The following is a 23666-nucleotide window of genomic DNA, read 5'->3' on the forward strand; positions in this document are numbered from 1 at the left end:
TCGCATAATATAGCTACCCCCATAATATAGCTTACCAAATATAGGTGTGATGTACTATAGCACCCACATAAGGTAGGCGGAATAGTTTATACATCCTTTAAAAATATATAATTTTTTTAGTGTTTTCCTATTATAGTACAGCCACCTTCTTCTAATAGGCTTGTATTCATAACTCGGATTTCCTTCTAATACTAATAATGAGCATAGTTAAGATTTAGCAATATTTTTCTATAAAAAGTAATGGGATAGCAGTAGGTAAAGGTAATTATACTGTGATGTCTGGGAAATGCCCAGACCTGTATCAGTTTTAACCTGACATCACCTGAGTCAGTTTGAACATTGGCTAGGCTGCTCATGGCAAGCTGACGTAAATGATAGTGTTCAAACAAGGTATGATAGTGGGTGCCCAACGGATGGGACATGCCAGTTCTGAAGTTGTACGGACATTTGCCATTCCTCGATCAACGGTGTCACAACTCCTGGGGTATACCAGACACATCCGCTCCTGTACATTGCATGGGGGAACCACATTTTCTACTGATGAGTGTTGGAGCTTCCCAAGAATGTGGCATATTCTCTGGTCACATTGTATATTTGCGTCTGACTGAGGCCCATGGGGCAGAATTGTTTTATTATGTGTATGATTTATATGTAATTGTGGACAACACTGTATACACTTTGATTTTTGGAACAGGAGACCACACCACCACCTAAGCCTGCCTAGAGGAAAAGCAGCTAACATTACCGGGGGCTTGTGGGATCACACACCTCGGTCTCCGATCCTGGATTCCGCAATCGGGAACTTGGCCGGCATGTCTCAGATAAGCTAATGAGAGATGTATCTTGTGTTTAATAAACTAATATATACTTCACATGAGGGACCGAGGTCTCTAGAACATCTTGTCTATTTTTAGGTCCTTATTGAGGTATCCCAAGGAGAATGATTTGGTTTTATTTAAGAATTACTTTCAATCTGTAGCCTTAATAATTATACTACATTATCAGACAGGTGCACTTGAATTTGTTCTGTATACACCTATTAGCAATTAAACCACTAACAGGTGAAGTGAATAACATTGATCATTTCATTAGACTGGCACCTGCCAAGGGGTGGGATATATCAGGCAGCAAGTGAACACTCATTCAATAAAGTTAATTTGTTGGAAGCAGGAAAAATGGGCAAGCGTTTAAGGGTCTGAGCGACTTTGACAAAAGCCTAATTCAGGGGCGTATTTATAATGGGTGAAGGTGTGCAGTGCAAACGGGCCCCCGCACAGCACACGCTGCACCCATATAATCTAAAACTTACCTCTCTGAGATCCTGTGTCGGGTCTTTCAGTGCTGCTCAAAATGCTGGAAAATGGCAGGTGCGGCCATTTTTCCGTCGTTTTTGCGCATGCGCTGTGAGGAAACTGCCAGGAAAATGGCGGCATCTCCATTTTCCTGGCACTCTGTGCAGGCCTGTGTCGGGGGCTGCACATGGGCCCCCTCCTCTCTAAAGACCCCCCTGGCCAAATTGTGATGACTAAGATGACTAGGTCAGAGCATCTCCAAAATGTCAGGACTTGTAGTGGTTGTCCAAGCAAGGTCATGAGTGTCCATGCTGACCCCTGTCCACCACCCAAAACGCCTACAAAGGTCACATGGGTGTCAGAACTGGGCCATGGACCAATGGAAGAAGGTGGCCTGGTCTGATAAATCATGTTTGAGATGGCATCAGGATGCTCTATGAGAAGGCTGCAAGCCAACAGAGGCAGTGTAATGCTCTGCGCAATGTATTGCTGGCAGTCACGTGGATGTGAATGACCTAAGCATTGTTGCAGACCAAGTACACCCCTACATGGCAAAGGTTTTCCCTGATGGCTGTGGCCGCTATCAGCAGGATAATGTGCCCTGTTACACTGCAAAACTTGCTCAGGAATGGTTTGAGGAACATGACAGAGAGTTCAAAGGTGTTGACTTGGCCTCCAAATTCCCCAGATCTTAATCCGATCGAGCATCTGTGGGATGAGCTGGAAAAACAAGTCAGAACTATAGTGGTCCTACCTTGCAACTTACAGATTCTGCTGGTAAGGTCTTGGTGGAAGATACCACAAGATACCTTCAGAGGGCTTGTGGAGTCAATGCCTCGATGGGTTATAGCTGTTTTGATGTCACAAGGGGGACACAATATTAGGCAGTTGGTTTTAATGTTATGGCTCATCGGTGTATATACTGAATGTTATTGTAATTTTTACATAGTTTATTGGTTTTCTCTGTTTTTATGAAGCTCTGTAGGATGTAATAAATATGGTTTATTGGTGTCAGCTTTAATTCTAAAACCACATAGATTAAACAGAAATGTACCCCTATTTTCTAACGTGTCCTGTGAAGCTAAATCTGAGAGCTTAATGAATGTCATCATCTCTATATGGGAACAACAAGCAGCTCAGGTTAGACACATGAATAGTAAGGGTACTGAGAACATGTACATAGGAGCCTGAGTAATTACATCACACCTTATATAGCCGGGGTACATGACAATGTGGAAGGGCTGGATGGAATCCCATCATACACCACTATGTGGGAACCTGTTAGAAGATCACTGACAGCAAATAATAACAGATAATATCATATATTATCACCTGTCATCGTACACATGAGATCCCCCCTCCTCCACACTTAACTATCTCCTCCATATTAATACCAGCTGTCCACTTAATTTCCTTATTTATAAACTTAACATATACTCTTAATGAACACAGGACGTCCACCTGGTTGATAATAGATTATCACTTTTTAAAATACTGACCATATAATTGTACATCATGTTCACATATACACACAGTATCGTTATTACATGTGTGATCATAAACTGTATACACAGGATCGTTATTTCATATGTGTGATCATATATACAGAGTACTGTTATGTCATATACTTATTCACTACATAAATAATACAATTTATAGATAAATAATGTACAACATTCATAGGGCTCGATCCAATTAGGTGTGAATTGCAAGTAGCGAGTTTGTTTCTTTAAACTCGCACACATCGCCGGTGGTGTCAAATGGCTGATATGTGCTTTTTTTTTTAAATGCAAGAAAATTAAAAAAAAACAAACTAACTTTTTCATTTAATCTCAAACGAATTAAACAAAAAATGCAAAAATAAAGTAGGAAAAAGGGTGATTTTGGGGTACTTTGAGGGCACCTTGAAAAATGGAAAAAAAATGATAAAAAATTATTTTAACAAAAAAATTATTGTAATTATATTTGGGGTGCCTCAACTAAGGAAAAAAAGTTGATTTTGGGGTAAACTGAGGACATTTTTTTTTCACCCCCAAAATATTACATTTAATTATTTGACTAAGTAAGCGAATTAGAAACTTCCAATTGCCTAATTGTTCATTCGGAGGGGGGGGGGTTCAGCACAGTGTCCCCACATTTTAACCTTAAAATAAAGAATTTCCTTTCCATCTCTCACCCTCAGGGAGGTGCGAGTGGAAAGTTGCGAATTCAGTGCGAGTTGCTAATTGGATTGCAAAATGAATCCGCTATGTGAATTCGAAGTGAAAATCGCACCTTGCAATTCGCACCTAATAGGATTGACCCCATAGTATAAGGACATTGGATACACTGGGGATTTCCTAAAGTTGTCTCTAAAGGAAGGGTCACCCAGAACCTACGTGCGCACCACCTTAAGTCCGAAACTGGTAACTTTGGTAAAAAAAAAGTATTACATCTGGTGAGTTCCCTGGGAAGATGTCAGGTTTGATTTCTTGCATTTGATAACCAGTGAAATTCCAAGGTCTGGGCTGTCTCCAGAACATGGGCCTGCAGCAGGTCCGTCCGTTGCTAAGTCTAAAATGATAGTTCCCAGTAGGCCCACAGAAATGTTGGCTTCTTCCAGATACTTAAAAAGTCTCAAGGATATACTCCTCCAAATTTAGCAAATATAAGTTTGGTCTGACAGATTCCAGCAGACTCTCCGTCATTTGCTCTGTCCATCTCTCCTCTGCTTTAATGACATAGGCCGAAAGCTAAACTGGACCTCTAATTGAGGCCCCTCTATGTAAGTGCAAATGGTACTGAAGCTATCCTCAATTTTTCTATGCATTTGTTATTCATTAAGGTAGCAGTTTTTGGAATCAAAATGGTGGTGGGCTTTGGTGAGTTATAGGTGCATACAACATTGGCTGAGATTTCCATTGAATGTATACTCACTAGAGACTGTAATGTGAATGAAATCTAAAATCCACTCTTGATAACCTGATAACTCAAGTCCTCAAACTGAGCAGAAAAGCGTAAAGAAACAATTTGTTTCTAATTCCTGTTACACAATGACCTGTTTGGAAACTCAGGTTCCTCATTGTTTTTCATATTGGTTGTTTGTTGGATGGCATGTGTTAGATTGTCCACTCCAGCTTCCTCATTGAGACACAAGGAAACCTCATGATCACTTATCATCCTCCTGGAAGGTGTCAGAGTCAGACCCTTTCAGATAAAACTCCTGGAAGCAAACACTCCGGTCTACAGGTGGTGGCAGATGTCTTAGAATTATAAACCAAGGAAGAGAATACTTGGACAAAGACTTTATATTGACCTTGCCAGCATTGAAAGGGAGGAAGATTATCTTGTCGGCGCACAAGCTTCCAAAGTTTAGTCAATTTTCCAATTTGAATATCAGCTCAATTCAACAAGCATTAGACACAAAAGAAAATAGGAAAAAAGACACAACCAGCGGCACTTCAAAGCAAATACTATAAATGTGATACCAATATGTCCTTTAGTGTTGTTGTACATGAGGAGACATCCCAAAATTGTTTGGATTGAATATGACCCCTTCTCATGAGGTTCTTAAATGGTGTTTTCTCAGTCGATATGAAAAATAAAAACAACACAAGTGTGTAGTACGTTCGTATAAGTTTTACAGAGGTCAGGCAAATAGAGAGGAATCGTCAATCTGTGATAGTTGCGTACCACACTCGCAATAAGAGTAGGATGATTTCAGTATATAAAAAGTATCTTTGACAATCCACTTTGAGGAGCAAGAATAAATTAGTTTCTTTAGGTGTAGTACTATCAATGATTGGGCGTACTCCAAACTCACAGCATATAGATAGCGCAGAGTCCCATAAAGCTATCTTTAAGATGATTATAATGGCATACCCCAACTCACACTTGGTTTCAAAAAGTTCATCCCATAAAGGTATCTTTCAGAATGATGTATAGTGATTTACAGTAAATATCCTGTCAATCTTCCCAGACCAATGTGTATAAGATATGTAGTAGCGTACCCCAACTCATACTATAGATGGGGTTTTCAATCCCATAAAGGTATCTTTTTAGATAATCCAAATATTAGTGGGAAAACTTGGCGAGTCCCTCAAGAGAAAGGTAGATCAAAAGTCCAAAATACTTTTCTTTAAGAACCAAACTCCTTCTTTAAGACCAAAAATACTTCTTTATTTTAAAAGGACTAGGAGTACATAGTCATCGAAAAAAAAAAACCAATGGAATGAAAGTGGTGTGAGGATAACACCAAAATATACACAGTTCATCTGAAGGTTAGCTAACATGCATGCTTTACAAAATTAAAAATATACTATACAAAATATCCCAAGAATCGACATAAGAAAAAATTTCTAAAAAACCCCATAAAGATGAAAAATGTCCACACTTGTAAGAAAAGGCTACGCACACCCCTTGTTTATCAACGCGTTTCGGTTTGCAGGTCCACCTTCTAGATATGAAAAAGGTCCTGGAGACCAGATTTTATATTTCTACTAAAAACTCCCATTCTTGCATGGTGGAATTCTTCCACTGGTCTTGGAAGAGAGGCAGACTGGCTCAAAAAGAGATCCCAGGTGGGTCGCCTTCCTGTAATGCAGGTTGTTGTAAGGATTGGGAGCTGGAAGCTTTGATTCCAAAGCCTGTGTTTCTCATGGCTGCTTTTCCCAAGGAGCCAACAACTGAATGACCTTCCTACTGAAACAAATGGAGCAAATCCTGGGGCATTATGGGCATTAACAGGGAGAAAGGAACTGTTTCTATTTGTGGTCTGGGAAATGAACTTCGACAGTTTGAGAGTGAAGAAGACCTCCCCAGAGTATGAAAGGGTCCAAGAGGACTCGGAGACTTCAAGTCTGAAGTCAGAGGACACGGCATGGCAAAACTGTTGAGACTAAGGGCCTGATTCTGAGTCCCTCTCTATGATGATATTTAAGCAGTTGACCTACGCAAAACGAATTTCAATGGAGTGTGGTTTTTAGTGGCTATTTCTGGTATATAATGAGAGGGTGTCTAGGCAGATGTGGGCACATTGGTGACAGTAGCCACATCTAAAGATGTATAGCTCCCACAGGAGTCCATGTTCAGATGGAGAAACTTCACCTGCTGTTGGGATGGTGCAAGTTTCAATGGTGAATCTAAAAATGCACCAAAACAGATTTACACAGCCTTCTCAGTATCTGAAAAATCAGCCGAGGAATTAGCACAAAACGCAGCCGCGGGAAAAGTGGCAGCCGCTGCTGCATTCAACTCAAAATTAGGCCCTACCTTTAGTTACCAGGAGCCCCACATAAATGGCAGCTTCTACAAGATACTCAAAAGGCCTCGAGGACATGCTCCACCAGAGTTAGCAAATAGGATTTGCTCCCACCACTGCCTTACTGACCCAAGACACAGCAAAACTGGATCAGTGTAAATGGTCTCAATAGTGTCCTCAATTGAATATATACTCAATAGTCTGTGTGATAGCTAAAATCCCCTCTCCATTAATCAGGTCCTCAAACTGAGAACATTGGAAAGAGACCATCTGTTTTAATTTTTACACAGTGAACTGTTTGGAAACTCAGGTTCCTTATGTATTTAATATGTATTGTCTGCTGGAAGGCATGTACTAAGTCACCAAGAGCTTTCTGTTATCCTCATTGGTACACAAAGAGTCCTCAAGACCACAGCCTTTCACCTTCCTCCTGGAAGGAATACTCAGACCTTTCCAGATAATATAAAACTGATGAGAGCAAACACCTCAGAGGACTAGAAGTGGTGTCAGATGTCAGCATCTTCTCTAAGGAAGAAGATACGTGGACCATGCTTTATATTGACCTTGCCAGGATTTGTGCCCAGGCAGGCTGATCAGCAGATGCACATGAGGAACACAAAGGGCTCTAGTAGAAAGGCTCATTGGAAGACAGGATGCTGTGTGTAGCAGCCATGGGACTAGTAGAAGAGGGAGAGTCTCTAAAACAGCTTCCTAGGGCGTGTGGCAAGCTGTGAGCTCCACAGCAGCCTGAGACAAAGACCTTGCCCTGAGCTACGCCATCATAGCCAATCAAATGACAGTCTGAAGGCAGGAGGTTCCGATTGTAGAAGCTCCCTGTTCCGTGCCAGGCATCCTTAGAAGCAGCTGTAGAATGCTTCTACAGTAGTAATAAAAATAAAGAAAATATGAGTCAATAAAGGTGGAGGAACTTTAAGCTATTGCTGGTAACATTACACTGCCCAAACTCCTGTGTCAGCATTTTATACCCGTAAGTGTATCCAGTGTCGCCCATAGGATAAGAAAATATTCTAAACGTTTAAGATGTTCCGTATATCCCAACATCACACCACTGATAGCACAACAGTCAATGACACACAGCGCCGGCAGCCATTTGGGGCCAGTCTATAGAATACATCTGAGTGACACATGAGACACCTCAGTGATGTCACAGGGTACTAAGTGAATAGAGAGGATGTAATCTCATGGATGTTGTGTCAGCCACCAGATGGCAGCACCCACTGTGTGTTACGCTGTCATTCTTACACAACCATCCTCCATTTACTATTCTTTTATTTATAAGTCTCCAACATATTACTCAGCCCTGTATACTGACAGGATCATGATACACACATATAACATACAATGATATGAAACAAAGGGTAAGGATGACCCTGCATAACTGAGCTTACAATCTAAGAGGCGGGACAGATACGTGGTGTGGTAAGTAGTGGGATAACACTTGTGGCTGTTGGAGGGATACGAATCTTCCTGGATAAAAATCACTCTGCCAGTTCCCATCTCTCCTGGCAGCTGGTACAGATACTGGCATAGCATCAGCTCCTGGTCATTGGACATTACAGGTACAATCATGGCTACTGGCTGCAGACTGCTGGGAACCACAGACACACAGATAGTTGTGGTGACATTTATATGACACTTAAAAATATTTAAAAGAAAATCACATATTTAAGTTATAATTGTCCATTTGGCCGTCCATATATTCCAAAATGTCAGTCTAAATTAATCAAACAAACCCCCCCCCAATATATAACAAATAAGGAATCCCCCCACATAGGAAGCACTGACTGATGGAGCTAATTATATAAATCATCTCACATCTTCAATCACAGAATATAACAAAACATGATCTTGCCCCACATTTTATCTCCCAGCCAATGCTGGGACTATGTGCTACTTAGCTCATTATATATGGATACTATGGTTTGCTATTACTGTTGGGAGGGATGCTATTATCTAACAGAATAAGGAAACTGCTAAGTTATGTTCAATTCTGATGTTGGTATATATATTACAAATGTATCTGTGGATGCTAACTAGATTATAACATTATACAGTGTGCCCAGAACTTTTATACTTCTATCAGCTTATAAAAATGGCTTCTCATCTGTGTGACGTCTTTGATGTCTGACAAGAGACGACTTATGTATAAAGCCTCTCCCACACACAGAACATCGAAATGGCTTCTCATCGGTGTGTGTTCTCTGATGAGTAATAAGAATTGATTTCTTTATAAAACATTTCCCACATTCTGAACATGTAAATGGCTTCTCACCTGTGTGAATTCTCTGATGAGCAATAAGCATCAATTTCTTTGTAAAACATTTCTCACACTCTGTACATGCAAATGGCTTCTCACCCGTGTGTGTTCTTTGATGCGGAACAAGATATGATTTCTGTTTAAAACATTTCCCACACACAGAACATGGAAATGGTCTCTCACCTGTGTGAATTCTATAGTGATTAACAAGCTCCGATTTCTCAGTAAAACATTTCCCACACTCAGAACATTGAAATGACTTCTCACCTGCGTGACGTCTCTGATGAATAATAAGCTTTGATTTCTGTGCAAAACATTTCCCACACTCAAAACATGGAAATGGTTTCTCACCTGTGTGAGTTCTCTGATGTATAACAAGATATGATTTTTCTGTAAAACATTTCCCACACTCAGAACATGAAAATGGTTTCACACCTGTGTGACTTCTCTGATGAGTAATAAGTTTTGATTTCTGTGTAAAGCATTTCCCACACTCAGAGCATGGAAATGGCTTCTCACCTGTGTGATATCTCTGATGTGCAACAAGATCTGATTTTTGTGTAAAACATTTCCCACATTCAGAGCATTTAAATGGTTTTTCACCTGTGTGATATCTCTGATGTGCAACAAGATCTGATTTTTGTGTAAAACATTTCCCACACTCAGAACATGGATATGGTTTCTCCCCTCTGTGACGTCTCTCATGTATGACCAAACCTGACTTGTGTTTAAAACATTTCCCACACTCAGAACATGGAAATATTTTAACATTTGTATGAACTGTACTGTGTGTGTGAGCTGTACTATATGTAGCAATAACAGAGTTGTCAGTAGAACATTCCTCATGATTAGAGGGATCAGATGATATATCAGTACTGTGGGGTATTGGGTGTATATTTAGGGTAATGGGGATTTCTCCTTGAGAATCCTGTGTAGCATTTTCTTCTTTTTTTAAATCTGGAGGCAAACTGAGATCTCCCTCCGAGGTCTTCTTGCGTTTGTGTCCACCTGTTGGAAATATTCATACTATTAGAGAGGTCAAGATGTTCAGTTGTTTCAATTTATTTTGCAACCTACAGACCTGATGTTAAAAAAATGTAATAGAGAAAATATCCACTGCATTAGACACAGCATAAAGGAGGAGTTGTCAAAAAGGTCATAATAAAGTGCACCAACAACTCAGTCTTGTAAAATACAATTTATATTAAGTAGTATAAAACCATTTATCTAAAACTACAAAATAGCAAATTTAAAAATTATAAATATTTTTCCCAAGACAGAGAAATTATGAATTAGATTGTATATTACAACTGAGTGGGTATCTGTCTGCCTTACATTGTCCCTGTTATACTGTGTTATAATCCTTTATATACATCACTTGGGGCCTTCCCTATTAGTTTATAATTGATAGACTGGCAGTATTAGTATACTCCTAGTCTAACGGTCACTACAACAATAATATAGGTGTGCTACTTACGTCATATAGGGAGCTATCTATTCAGAATATGAGGCTTCTAGAGAACAATATGTATTCAGTATGTGCAAGCTTATATCCCAGTGAACTGCGAGTGAGTTATTACACTGCTTCCATTGTTAGAGTAACGGGCACTTACATACTGTACATACAGGAGAATCCTTACACAGGTTATCAGTATTTGTGTCATAAGTAACTGTTCCGACATTTTAGTTCATAGATACGTAATTGGTTAGATCTCTGCGGTGGCAGCTGAACAATATATCCCACACCAAACAATAATGGTAAGATAAAGCCTGGTTTTCCCCTAACCAGGACTATGAGCTTCTCTGATACACAATAAATAGCCAATGCTAGAGTAATGTCCGCCTACAGATTTCATATTATATTATTATTAGCATATTAATATTCTGAGCTGAGCCGAATTCCCATTGTACTATTAGATACTCTTCCGTGGGACAATTCATTTGTTAGCGTCTTTAGCTCAGGTCACCAGTCGGGTTGTTGTATTATATGACGGCAGTCAGAATGTCGACATGTTCTGAATGTTGACATAAACAGTACAATGACAGAGAAATGTCAACACTGATGTCGACATGTTCATTATGCCGACAATGTACGTGTCAACAGTAAAAAAAGTCAACATAAATTTAGCATTAAAATGCTGTCAGCATTTTGACTGTCGACATGCACAATGGCAGCATTTCTGTAGGCCAACATGTTACAAGTCAACATTTTGACTGTCGACATTCAGACCAGATACCACCGGTCGTAGTGCTCACAATAGATAGCAAGTTTACGAGTAGTAAACAACAATGAAACGCTGTCAGTAAGGATAGTTTGAAGAACTCTAACGGGGGGTTGGACCATGACCCCCTGGCTAGAATATGGTTTTGGAAGGTCTCAGAGATGAAATTTGCCAACTTCCCTGCTTCAAAACAAGATTCAATTTATCCAATTAACTGCATGCAATGAAGGACTAACATCCAACTGCAGTATAACATAACTTTCAATGGTGTCTGAATAACAGGGATCTTCTCAACTAGAAAATAAAGTCCCGGACATCTTGTGTCGTCGAAGAGACTCTGAAAAAGCATGAGATGCTTTGGGTTTCTGATGGTTTATGAACCTGTCATGAAGCTACCAGCATCTCCACTGTCAGCAGCAAATGATGTATGAAGAGAGAGACTGAGCTGGCTTTTATCAAGCAGTCATACATGTACAGAATGACCATTACCTCTGTGGACATCAAAAGTTATCTGTGACCACCATAACATTAAAACTGTAGCCAATCCCATGGGCAAAGCTCAGGAACGATAATAGGATTTTCCCACCACAAACCGGAGAGGCTGTGATGTCATTCAGAGATGATACGGAGAGTTACATCTTCTATGTCCGGGTAGGCAATATATTTTTCCTGATTCATGGCACTGATGACTGAACATAGCACAGGGGTCTTTGTTTTTATGAAAAATGTTGGATTAATTAACCCAAACCTTCATGCTCTTTTGGGACTGGGGCACTCTACTCTCAGAAGAGGATTGGTGGCAGCTTTAGGAGGTCCAAGACACAACCTTTTTCTAGAATGTCTTTGACCTACAGATCAGAAAGTGATCTGATCCACTGGTCCCCAAAAAGCAGAAGATGGGCTCATCGCTAAACTTTTTGGGTGGGAAGGGAGCCCAGCCTTGCTGTTTGTCAGTGGGATAAGACCTTGACACTTTCCCAGCCTAGTATGCTATGCACTGTGGGACTATAGGACAAAAATCTGTCACCTTTAGGGTCTGAAACATGAAACTAAAAGAACGCTTTCCTCCCATAGCCTAATAAATAATATTGTCTAGCTCTGAGCCAGTTCTGGCAAATTTCCAGAGCCCTTTTGAATTCCATATCCAACTCCTAGGACATAAGCCTTTGGCTGTGATCACCAAGGCTGAGATTCTGGACAAAATGAGATGCAATGTCAATGACCCCTTCAACTAAATACTCTAAGATTTATTTTACGTGGTCTCGGCATGTATTATGCAGTTAAGGGTCAAGAGTCCTAGGTGATTCAGAATATATATCCTGGCCAAACAGTTGAGTCCACTGCTCAACTACTTTATTAAATCAAGTGACCACTAGAACGGTTTAGAGAGCTATACTCGCAGCAACAAAAACTAATTAAAAATCCTTTCACATTTCCTATTAGTGATGTCCTTCAAGAACACATAATTCTGAAAATAAATAGTTGTGGTGTTAGCAAGACTGTCAATACGGGGCATTCACTCTAGGTGGAGGCTCCAATATGCCCAAGATGTTTTCCGTTAGTTATCGTTGAAATTAAATCTCCTCGGAACCTGCCAGGCCTCACCTAAGTTTTGTCAATCGGGGAGAGGAAGGGCAGTAGACCACTTAGTTCACTTTTGTATTGATCAAGGAGACATCCTGAGCCTAATGTTCCATCGGATCTTGATCTTGGGGGTTTCCCTAACTGCTAGGATAATCTCCATGACAGCCTAGATATCTACAGGAGCCTGTCCAGCAAGTCTTGTGATTTTATTTCTAAACGTTAACAGACCTGGTTCAACTCTCAGATTACTGCCAGTGGGTACAGGTCAAAGGTTCCCGAGAAGAAGGGAACAACTAGCTGACAGCCATGCATGACTGTCACTGTTGGTAAATCCAAAATGTCCAAGTGGGAAATTAACTAAATAAAAAGACAACATGCTGCTGAAGCAGACCAAAAAAAAATCACCCTATCATGTGGGCACTGTAGAAAAAAATAATTCCAAGCAAAATGAGGATTTAGAAGAGGGAGAAGCTTGTTATACAGTGACAATGTCATAATAGAGACTCTATACACCCAGAGTTGCAGTGTTTTCCGACTGAACGCAGCTTCTGCCAGCTTTTTCCATCAAGCCAGCAGATCTACAAACTTTGGGGTCCACCTAATGCCGAATTAACCCATCTCATGCTTCTATGCTTCCTTGGATGAGCGCTCTAACTCCACCTGCTGAAAAGGAGGAGGAATGGCAGCCAGAGGTACAGCCTTTGCAGGGGCAGAGCTACTGAAAATACATCAGACTGGATATCTACTGTCCATGTAAGTTTTTAAACTGCCTTGGCCACAGACTGAGCCCAGTCAGGCATCTTTCCCTCTGCGAGTTAGACTACCAATGTGCCCTGCGTGTGGTCTCCGGCCTCACAAGCTGCACATCGAGCACCCAGCTCTGTGCAGCTTTTACATCATTTATACCCACATTTTTAAAATGTAAAATATTTATATGAGGCATTCCTTTTTTTTCAATATAGCACAGTCTCCATATCAGACACAACAGTATATGGCACGGTCTCCATATCAGACACAACAGTATATGACACGGTCTCCATATCAGACACAACAATATATGACACGGTCTCCATATCAGACACAACAGTATATGGCACGGTCTCCATATCAGACACAACAATATATGACACGGTCTCCATATCAGACACAACAATATATGACACGGTCTCCATATCAGACACAACAGTATATGGCACGGTCTCCATATCATACACAACAGTATTTGGCACGGTCTCCATATCATTCATGACAGTATATGGCACGGTCTCTATATCAGACACAACAGTATTTGGCACGGTCTCCATATCAGACACAACAGTATTTGGCACGGTCTCCATATCAGACACAACAATATATGGCACGCTCTCCATATCAGACACAACAGTATTTGGCACGGTCTCCATATCATTCATGACAGTATATGGCACAGTCTCCATATCATACACGACAGTATATGGCACGGTCTCCATATCAGACACAACAGTATTTGGCACGGTCTCCATATCAGACACAACAGTATTTGGCACGGTCTCCATATCATTCATGACAGTATATGGCACGGTCTACATATCATTCATGACAGTATATGGCATGGTCTCCATATCATACACAACAGTATATGGCACGGTCTCCATATCAGACACAACAGTATTTGGCACGGTCTCCATATCAGACACAACAATATATGACACGCTCTCCATATCAGACACAACAGTATTTGGCACGGTCTCCATATCAGACACAACAATATATGGCACGCTCTCCATATCAGACACAACAGTATTTGGCACGGTCTCCATATCATTCATGACAGTATATGGCACAGTCTCCATATCATACACGACAGTATATGGCACGGTCTCCATATCAGACACAACAGTATTTGGCACGGTCTCCATATCAGACACAACAGTATTTGGCACGGTCTCCATATCATTCATGACAGTATATGGCACGGTCTACATATCATTCATGACAGTATATGGCATGGTCTCCATATCATACACAACAGTATATGGCACGGTCTCCATATCAGACACAACAGTATTTGGCACGGTCTCCATATCAGACACAACAGTATATGGCACGGTCTCCATATCAGACACAACAGTATATGGCACGGTCTCCATATCAGACACAACAGTATTTGGCACGGTCTCCATATCATTCATGACAGTATATGGCACGGTTTCCATATCAGACACAACAGTATTTGGCACGGTCTCCATATCATTCATGACAGTATATGGCATGGTCTACATATCATTCATGACAGTATATGGCATGGTCTCCATATCATACACAACAGTATATGGCACGGTCTCCATATCAGACACAACAGTATATGGCACGGTCTCCATATCAGACACAACAGTATATGGCACGGTCTCCATATCAGACACAACCGTATATGGCACGGTCTCCATATCAGACACAACAGTACATGGCACGGTCTCCATATCATACACGACAGTATATGGCACGAGACAACAGTATATGGCATGGTCTCCTTTTCAGATGCAACAGTATATGGCACGGTCTCCATATCATACACAACAGAATATGGCACGGTCTCCATATCAGACACAACAGTATATGGCACGGTCTCCATATCAGACACAACCGTATATGGCACGGTCTCCATATCACACACAACAATATATGGCACGGTCTCCATATCATTCATGACAGTACATGGCACGGTCTCCATATCATACACGACAGTATATGGCACGGTCTCCATATTATTCATGACAGTACATGGCACGGTTTCCATATCATACACGACAGTATATGGCACGGTCTCCATATCATTCACGACAGTATATGGCACGGTCTCCATACCATACACGACAGTATATGGCACGGTCACCATATTATTCATGACAGTATATGGCACGGTCTCCATATCATACACAACAGTATATGGCACGGTCTCCATATCATTCATGACAGTATATGGCACTGTCTCCATATCATACCCAACAGTATATGGCACGGTCTCCATATCATTCATGACAGTATATGGCACGGTCTCCATATCATACCCAACAGTATATGGCACGGTCTCCATATCATACACAACAGTATATGGCATGGTCTCTATATCATTCATGACAGTATATGGCACGGTCTCCATATCATTCATGACAGTATATGGCACGGTCTCCATATCATTCATGACAGTATATGGCAAGGTCTCCATGTCATACACGACAGTATATGGCACGAGACACAACAGTATATGGCATGGTCTCCTTTTCAGACACAACAGTATATGGCACGGTCTCCATATCATACACAACAGAATATGGCACGGTCTCCATATCAGATACAGCAGTATATGGCACGGTCTCCATATCAGACACAGCAGTATATGGCACGGTCTCCATATCAGACACAACCGTATAGAGCACGGTCTCCATATCAGACACAACCGTATATGGCACGGTCTCCATATCAGACACAACAGTAGTTGGCACGGTCTACATATCATACACAACAGCCTCAGGAGCTACGAGGACAAAATCCTGCCCCTGGTAAATTAGCGCACTGGGTTCATGCAGCTTATTGAATTGGGCAGCAAGATCAATTAGCTGTGGGGTAAAACCTGTAGTAATTGAATTCTCTCCTTAGAAGAGACCTAGTGCAGACAAAAAAATAAAAGAAAACAACTAGGGGACAGAAAAGTTTTCTTTACAACCAGCTCCCTTAACAACAGTCCTTTATAATAGATCAAGGACTGAGATAAATAGCAATAACCAGTGTTTATTATACACTCGATGAAGGAACCACCGTCTCTACATATGTAAATTGGCAGAGCTTGTTCCCTGAACCAGTGCAATCCCTCTGGGAGCTGGTACTGACGCCTGGTGAGCATTTAACCAGTTCCACTAAAACAGCCAATCAAAGATCAGGCCCCACAGAGGGAAGGGAAACTATTAAGCTGCTACCTAAACCACATGTCTCTGTAATTTTCCTTTGGCAGTGTTGTCGGAATGGGTATGTACTGCTGGCTGTCAGGATGCCTCCTGTCAGAATACCGACAGCAGCATACCGATGGTTGGTTGGTATCCCACCAGGGGTCGGGTAAGTTTACTTATCCTCCCCCCTTCCCCCTAACCCTCCCTTCTTGTAGTTTAAACTCCCCACCCTACCCGTTAGTGCTAAACCTAACCTTCTTCATGCCTAAACCTAACCCTCCCCCCGTAGTGCCTAACCCTAACCCCCCTAAGTGGTGCCTAACCTTGACCTCCACCCCAAAACCTAACCCTAACCCCGCTACGCTCCTTAAACCTAACCCTCCCCCCCCCGTGGCTAACGTTAAGGGTGCCCCGGACTCACCTTGTTCGGGCTGCGTCCTTTGCCGTTCCGGCGTCGGGATAAAGATAGGCCTGTTTTAAGTCCCTTGTCGGGATCTCACTGTCGGTATTGAGACCAGCGGTATCGCGGCCGTCGGTTTCATAACTACATCCCGTTCGAGTCCTTGCTTGGTCGGGGAGAAAATGGTGTCGTACATGAGGCTTTCCCTGCCATAAACTCTCACAGAGAAAGGCTTGCTGCAGTTGCAGCACCAACCAAACCCCTGCTACCAGCCACTGGTGCCTGAGAACAGACTGTACTGTAACCGGGGTGACCACAAGAACTACCTGCAGGTAAGCTGTAACTGCAGTCACCTTCTGCAGAGGACACCCAGGATGCAGCTAGCGACTCCTACACATTCAGGGTCCCGGGACAGTTTACTATGCTCCTCAGTGACCCCTCCAGGTTTCCCTGCAAAAAGAAGCGTGCTGCGGCAGACCAGCAACTGGAGAGCGATTACCGTTCATCCCACTGTAGCCGGCACTTTTGGTAACTCCTACAAAACATCAGCACTTCAGATCCATAGAAAATAAAATCAGCAAGGACCAACTAGATGTAGGAGGGGTATATAGGGGGGGAGCATCAGTTGAGGATGGTAACTAGTTATGTGCTTTCTTCAGTGCCCAGAAACTAAACCAAAAGTGAGCAGTGTCCCCCAGATTGGAAGCATTGCTGTAGTGACTGAGCAAGGATAATATGTGACTCTTATGTAATAATTGTATATTACTCACCTGTGCTGATATCTGTAGGGATTTCCTCCTCCTTACACTTCTGAACACCCATCACATACATCTTTTCTGGTTCCTCTATATCTTCTGCCTTCATTTCAGTCACATACATCTCTTCTTCTCCCTTTGTAACTTCTACCTTCATATCAGTCACATACGTCTCTTCTTCTCCCTCTATATCTTCTGCCTTAATATCAGTCACATACGTCTCTTCTTCTCCCTCTATATCTTCTGCCTTCATATCCGTCACATATGTCTCTTCTTCTTCCTCTAGAAGTTCTTGTTTAATATTAGTCAGATCTTCAACCTAAATATTCCACAAAACAATAAAATAACACTTTCATAATGTCTACAGATCAAACAGTGGTCACTTTGGTATTTGGTTAGACCATAAATCCCATCTACCTGATGCTCCTGTGGGGTCCTGTGATTCTCCTCTGTACAATCCTGTGAATACAAAGGACGGGGACATCTCTCTGGGATATTTATGTTACTGGGTCCATCTGTAGGAGACACACAGTGACAGGGTACATAGTATATATGTGATTACCAGATGAGGTTCGGTATGACATGGCGGCGGCTGAAAGCCCCCATTCCCGCACCCAAATTCTAACCCTCCCTGGGGGGTGCTTAACCTTAACTTCTCCCCGATAATGCCTAACCCCCCCTCCCTGTAGCCTAACCCTAACCCTCCCCGGTAGGGCTGCCTAACCCTAACCCTCCCCTGTAGGGCTGCCTAACCCTAATCTCCCCCCAGGGGTACCTAAATCTAACACCCCCATCCCCGGGCTAAGTATCATACTTACCCATCTTCTTACCTTCGGGATGGTGGGGGTCTAGATGCCGACGTCGGGATTCCGGCGTCGGTATATCGACACCCAAGATCCCGTTACCCGGCATATTCAATGTATCCCATCAGTGTGTGTATATTGGTGGAATACCTGCTCTCCACTGTACAATAAATTACAGTCTTCTCTTACCCAGTGATGTGAGAGGCCGGTGATTCTCCATCATCACGTGTCTCTTATGTATCAGTGAGTGAGGTGGGGGCTCCATGATGGGGCCCTGGGTCCTGCTCAGCCTTCCTGACACCTGAGGACAGATACTGGGTGTCTCACGGGATGTATCCTTCACTTCTGTTTATACCTGTATATTGGAAAACACACTATCACTGCATACACTCCTAGATATCCTCACCTACGCAATCCTGTCCCTGCATTATTACTATAGATATAAATGTCACTGTGACACTCCCGGATCCTCTCACCTCCCTAGGCAAGTCCCTGAAAATATTAACAACTGGAAAACACAGGCTGCTCCCCCAGTATATTAATAATCACAGGTCATCTTAGGTTGCTTCCCTTGAATAATAATAATAACAGGACACCACAGGCTGCTTGCCCTGTATAACAATAACAACAAGACACCACAGGCCACTCCTCCTGTATAACAATAAGAAATATAACAGGCCACCACAGACTGTTAAACCCTGTATAATAATGACAGAACACCATAGGCTGCTCCACCTTTATAATATAAATAACAGGACACCACAGGCTGCTCCCTTGTATACTACTAATACAAATGATAACAGGACACCACACGCTGCTGCTCCTCCAGTATAATAATAATAAAACACCACAGGCTGCTCCCTCTATATAAAAATAATAACATGACACCAAAGGCTGCTCCCCCTGTATGACAAAAATAGGATCCCACAGGCCGATCCCACTGTATAATAATAAAAACAGGACACCACAAGCTGCTCCCCCTGTATGATAATAATGGTTCACCACAGGCTGCTCCCCCTGTATGATAATAACGGTTCACCACAGGCTGCTCCCCCTGTATAATAATAATACGACACTACATGCATCTCCCACTGTATAATAAAAACAACAGGTCACCACAGGGTGCTCCCCCTGTATAATAATAACAGGATACCACAGGCTGCTCACCCTGTATAATAATAACAGGACACCACAAGCTGCTCCCCCTGTACAATAATAATAACAGGACACCACAGGCTGCTCCCCCTGTATAATAATTATAACAGGATACCACAGGCTGCTCCCCCTGTATAATAATAATAATAACAGGACACGCTAGGCTGCTCCCACTGTATAATTAGATACCACAGGCTGCTCACGCTGTATAGGAGGACACCACCACAGGCTGCTCTACCGTTGCCTGCAGCTACTGGACAGCGCTATCTCTCCTGCACACAGAAGGAACTCTGGAATGGTGACAAATAGACATCACTTCCGGCGTTTGGAACGCACAGACAGGAAGTAACGTGCAAGTTGTGTTTACGTTCTCATTGCAGGCTGGAAGCAGTGTGTGTAACGTTACGTAAACGTCCCCCTGGTTATAGGAGACAGTGACTGGAGGTGGTGACCGTGAGTAAATAGATGCACTTGAGATGAATGATGAAGGTGTGTGACCCCCACAGGTGTACTGTTATTATTGTTATACAGAGGGAGCAGCCTGTGGTGTCCTGTTATTATTATTATTATTATACAAGGGGAGCAGCCTGTGGTGTCCTGTTATTATTATTATACAGAGGGAGCAGCCTGTGTTGTCCTGTTGTTATTATAAAGGGTTAGAAGCCTGTGGTGTCCTGTTGTTATTATTATACAGGAGGAGCAGCCTGTGGTGTCCTGTTGTTATTATACAGGGGGAGCATACTGTGGTGTCCTGTTATTATTATACAGGGGAGCAGCCTTTGGTGTTCTGTTATTATACAGGGGGAGCATACTGTGGTGTCCTGTTATCATTATTATACAGAGGGAGCAGCCTGTGGTGTCCTGTTATTATTATTATTATTATTATTATTATTATACAGAGGGACCAGCCTGTTGTTATTATTATTATTATTATTATTATTATTATTATTATTATTATTATTATTATTATACAGGAGGAGCAGCCTGTGGTGTCCTGTTGTTATTATTATTATACAGGGGGAGCATACTGTGGTGTCCTGTTATTATTATACAGGGGAGCAGCCTTTGGTGTCCTGTTATTATACAGGGGGAGCAGCCTGTGGTGTCCTGTTATTATTATTATACAGAGGGACCAACCTGTTGTGTCCTGTTGTTGTTGTTGTTATTATTATTATTATTATTATTATTATTATTATTATTATTATACAGAGGGACCAGCCTGTTGTGTCCTGTTGTTATTATTATTATTCTGGGGGAGCAGCCTGTGGTGTCCTGTTATTATACGGGGGGAGCAGCCTGTGGTGTCATGTTTTTATCATACAGAGGGAGCAGCCTGTGGTGTCCTGTTATTATTATTATACAGGGGGAGCAGCCTGTGGTGTTCTGTTATTATTAAACAGGAGGAGCAGCCTGTGGTGTCTTATTATTATTATTATTATTTTGCAGCCTTTAGTATCCTGTTATTATTATTATTATTATTATTATTATTATTATTATTATTATTATTATTATTATTATACAGAGGGAGCATACTGTGGTGTCCTGTTGTTGTTATTATTATTTTTTTTTTTATCATACAGAGGAGCAGCCTGTGGTGTCCTGTTATTATTATGTGATGTCCTGTGGTGTCCTATTATTATACTGGGGGAGCAGCCTGTGGTGTGCTGGTATTATTATTATACATTGGAAGCAGCCTGTGGTTTTCTGTTATCATTTTTTACAGGGGAAGCAGCCTTTGGTGTCCTGTTGTTATTATTATTATACAGGGGGAGCAGCCTGTGGTGTCCTGTTATTATTATACAGGGGGAGCAGCCGGTGGTATCCTGTTGTTGTTGTTGTTGTTGTTAATAATAACAGGACACCACAGGCTGCTCCTTCTGTATAATAATAATAATAATAATAATAATAACATGACTCCTCAGGCTGCTCCTCCTGTATAATAATAATAATAACAGGACATCACATAATAATAACAGGACACCACAGACTCCTCCTCTGTATAATAATAATAAAAATAAATAATAATATCATATTATTATTATTATTTTATTTTTTTTATTATTATTATTATTATTATTATTATTATTATTATTATTATACAGAGGAGCAGCCTGTGGTGTCCTGTTATTATTATGTGATGTCCTGTTGATGATGATAATAATAATATTATTATACAGGAGAAGCAGCCTGAGGTGTCCTGTTATCATTAATATACAGAGGGAGCAGCCTGTGTTGGGCTGTTATTATTTTACAGGGGAAGCAACCTGTGGTGTCCTGTTATCATACAGGAGGAGCAGCATGTGGTGTCTTGTTATTTTTATTATTATTATACAGTGGGTGCATACTGTGGTGTCCTATTATTATTATTATACAGGGGGAGCAGCCGGTGGTATCCTGTTGTTGTTGTTGTTGTTGTTGTTGTTGTTGTTATTAATAATAATAATAACAGGACACCACAGGCTGCTCCCCATGTATAATAATAACAGGACACCACAGGCTGCTCCTTCTGTATAATAATAATAACAGGACAACACAGGCTGCTCCCTCTGTATAATAATGATAACAAGACACCTCAGGCTGCTCCTCCTGTATAATAATAATAACAGGACACCACAGGCTGCTCCCCATGTATAATAATAACAGGACACCACAGGCTGCTCCTTCTGTATAATAATAATAACAGGACAACACAGGCTGCTCCCTCTGTATAATAATGATAACAAGACACCTCAGGCTGCTCCTCCTGTATAATAATAATAACAGGACATCACATAATAATAACAGGACACCACAGGCTGCTCCTCTGTATAATAATAATAAAAATAAATAATAATAATATCATATTATTATTATTATTATTTTTTTTATTTTTTTTTATTATTATTATACAGAGGAGCAGCCTGTGGTGTCCTGTTATTATTATGTGATGTCTTGTTGATGATGATAATAATAATAATAATAATATTATTATACAGGAGAAGCAGCCTGAGGTGTGCTGTTATCATTAATATACAGAGGGAGCAGCCTGTGTTGTCCTGTTATTATTATTATTATACAGAAGGAGCAGCCTGTGGTGTCCTATTATTATTTTACAGGGGAAGCAACCTGTGGTGTCCTGTTATCATACAGGAGGAGCAGCCTGTGGTGTCTTGTTATTTTTATTATTATTATACAGTGGGTGCATACTGTGGTGTCCTATTATTATTATTATACAGGGGGAACAGCCTGTGGTGTCTTGTTGTTGTTGTTGTTATTATATAGGAGGAGCAACCTGTGGTGTCCTGTTGTTGTTATTATTATACAGGGGGAGCAGCCTGTGGTGTCCTGTTATTATTTTTATACAGTGGGAGCAGCCTGTGGTGTCCTGGTATTATTATTATTATTATTATTATTATTATTATTATTATTATTATTATTATTATTATTATACAGGGGGAACATACTGTGATGTCCTGTTATTGTTGTTATTATTATTATTATACAGGAGGAGCAGCCTGTGGTTTTCTGTTGTTGTTGTTGTTGTTGTTGTTGTTATTATTATACAGGGGGATCAGTCTGTGGTGTCCTGTTATTATTATTAAACAAGGGGAGCATACTGTGGTGTCCTGTTATTATTAGTATACAGGGGAAGCAGCCTGTGGTGTCCTGTTATTATTATACAGGGGGAGCAGTCTGTGGTGCCCTGCTATTAGTACTGTATAGTGGGAGCAGCCTTTGGTGTCCTGTTATCCTTATTATCATACAGTGGAGCATCCTGTTGTTTAATATTATTAGTATTGTATAGGAAGAGCAGCCTGTGGTGTCCTGTTATTATTTTAATACCGGGGGAGCAATCTGTGGTGCCCTGCTATTAGTATTGTATAAGGGAGAAGCTTTTGGTGTCCTGCTATTCTTATTATCATACAGTGGAGCAGCCTGTGGTGTCCTGTTATTAGTATTGTATAGGAGGAGCAGACTCTGGTGTCTTGTTGTTATTATTCTTATTACTGTACAGGGGGAGCAACCTTTGGTGTAC

At 41.3% G+C, this 23666-nt stretch overlaps 2 protein-coding genes across 2 annotated transcripts in view; one reads left to right on the forward strand and one right to left on the reverse strand.

The window, feature by feature from the left end:
- LOC148474900 (uncharacterized) overlaps window positions 1–23666 on the forward strand; it is a 137544-nt gene that overhangs the window by 99487 nt on the left and 14391 nt on the right.
- LOC148474902 (uncharacterized) lies at window positions 7301–19940 on the reverse strand. The gene is made up of 5 exons (XM_088458012.1): window positions 19855–19940; window positions 18686–18851; window positions 18111–18208; window positions 17709–18012; window positions 7301–9817 (listed from the first exon to the last, which is right to left on the reverse strand). Exons 2-5 carry the CDS (start codon window positions 18759–18761, stop codon window positions 8637–8639), a joined length of 1659 nt encoding a protein of 552 aa, XP_088314138.1. The 5' UTR covers window positions 18762–18851; window positions 19855–19940; the 3' UTR covers window positions 7301–8636.

The sequence above is a fragment of the Taudactylus pleione genome, unplaced genomic scaffold (genome assembly GCF_031769625.1).
Source record: "Taudactylus pleione unplaced genomic scaffold, aTauple2 ptg000800l, whole genome shotgun sequence".
Classification (NCBI taxonomy): domain Eukaryota; kingdom Metazoa; phylum Chordata; class Amphibia; order Anura; family Myobatrachidae; genus Taudactylus; species Taudactylus pleione.